Here is a 1,875-nt window from a genome sequence, read left to right as displayed (position 1 = left end):
CTAACTGCTGAGCTATAAATAAAGTAAATATTAAAAGAAAAACTAAAACTAAAAGTAACTGTTTGTAATACAATCTGCAATAGACCAGACGAAGACGATAGCAACACCCACGTATTGTGAATGTATTCAGGGCCACCTATTTTACCTTTGTTGTGCAGTAGCACAACAAAGCTAGATGCTAATGCTAACCTGAATTTTCTACTTTCTGACACTGAAATGATCAGTGAGCCATTTTGCACAGGTGCGGCTAAGCTACTTCTGCTTGTAAATTGCAGTGCTGCTGATCTGTGTAAGAACGATTTTTTTTTTTGTCTAATTGCTTATGAACAGTGAACTAAAGGGTTCGGTCCTATTTTTTATTTTTTAATGCTTCACAAAATCATCCTGCGGGCCATACGTTTGACACATCTGATTTGGACTGTAATTACTGTGAAAGGAGCATCAAGTAACAAAAAGGCAATTTTCTTAAAGGAAAAAGTTAAACATTGTGAATACTTTCCAGATGCATTGTAGTACACTAACATACAGAGGTTAGGTTCAATCTACAGCCACCTGACAACTCGGTACACAAAAAATGGGGTCCAAGTGGACCCAATAAAAATAAAATATAAAAATGCATACAACTGATTATAGAGACTGTGTCGTAAACGTAGTTATGCCTGCGAGTAAAGCGTTTAGATTTTTTTTTTTTTTTTTTTAGTGCAGGGGTCACTCAACCTTTTTGAAACCAAGAGCTACTTCTTTGGTACTGAGTAATACGAACAGCTACCAGTTTATGTGAAGACTCTGATCATGTTACTGATTTTTTTAAAAACACCTGTAGTGAATAAGTATATCAAGTGTAATATGTAATGTATATTTAACCTATGTGTAATAGTTAGTAAAATTATGAGAAAATCACAATGTTCTATCACTTGTAAACTAGTTGCAGAAGAGGTCTGCAGGCTAACTCATGTGATACTTGGGGGGGCTACGCAGTGCCCACAGGTATCACATTGGTGACCCCTGTTCTAGTGCTTTACTTTTTTTTAGCTATATTTGTATCTAGTACAAATATTTCCCTCAATAGCTTGTAAAATCATGTCGTCAATCAATAAACCTAACAAGAGAACTCCATTGGGCTGAGTCATACATCACAGATGGTTTCATTTTGAGGCTTTCTTTGTCATTGTACCCTTACGATTCCTACAACCAAGTTTTGTGAAATCAGAATTTTTGTTGTTGTGAGAGTTTAATGAAAAAATACAATTAATTAATTACTTAATTGATTGATTAAATAATTCATTCGTAAAGTAAGACTTTTCGGGGGGGGGGGGGGGGGGGGGCAGTTGGCCTGCGCACAGTGAGGATCTAGAAATGGCTGGATGGATGGATGAAAATATGAATGAAAACGGACGAGATGAACTTACTCCTTTATCAGGGCTTCTCCGATTCTTTCATCTGTGGAAAAATCCAATACATTAAAAGAAGCCAATTGTTCGTTAACTATAAATATATAGTACTACTACGACTTCGAATAAAAAGAATAACAATAAATATTTTGTTTTTAACTTGTGAGTCTTACACCACTGTTATTATAACTGAATAGTGAAAAACGATACAAATTAGAAAGAACCAAACTTTTTACACAGAATCGCTACGTTCAAAGGTTTCTGTTTCGGTGCCAAGTTTACCTGATATACCATTTCCTTCGCACGCCATCGTATTAAAATTCAACAAAAGTGTTGTCTTTCGTTCCTCGTCACGATCACAACCAAAAAGGACGTTAGTCAAAAATTGCTAATTCTGAAAAGACCGTTGAAATAGCGCTTATATTTATCTGTGACTCCAGCATTAATTCAAGTTAAAACAAAACTTTATCGGAAGTCTCCTAAC

The 1,875-nt window shown here is 35.5% G+C and overlaps 1 protein-coding gene across 1 annotated transcript in view; it reads right to left on the bottom strand.

The window, feature by feature from the left end:
• The window catches only part of LOC148410197 (apoptosis regulator BAX-like), a 12,332-nt gene extending 10,457 nt beyond the window's left edge, over positions 1 to 1,875 (bottom strand). The window contains exons 1-2 of the mRNA XM_088436940.1: positions 1,674 to 1,875; positions 1,410 to 1,440 (exon numbers count right to left, since the gene is read on the bottom strand). Of these exons, the coding sequence (XP_088293066.1) occupies positions 1,410 to 1,440; positions 1,674 to 1,701 (59 nt within the window). The 5' untranslated portion in view covers positions 1,702 to 1,875. The remainder of the gene's footprint in view (positions 1 to 1,409; positions 1,441 to 1,673) is intronic.

The sequence above is a fragment of the Hippichthys cyanospilos genome, chromosome 16 (assembly GCF_059441005.1).
Source record: "Hippichthys cyanospilos isolate Australia breed blue-spotted pipefish chromosome 16, RoL_Hcya_1.0, whole genome shotgun sequence".
NCBI classification, from domain to species: Eukaryota; Metazoa; Chordata; class Actinopteri; order Syngnathiformes; family Syngnathidae; genus Hippichthys; species Hippichthys cyanospilos.
Note: the sequence above shows the minus strand (reverse complement) of the source record. Positions and strands in the feature narration are given on the sequence as shown.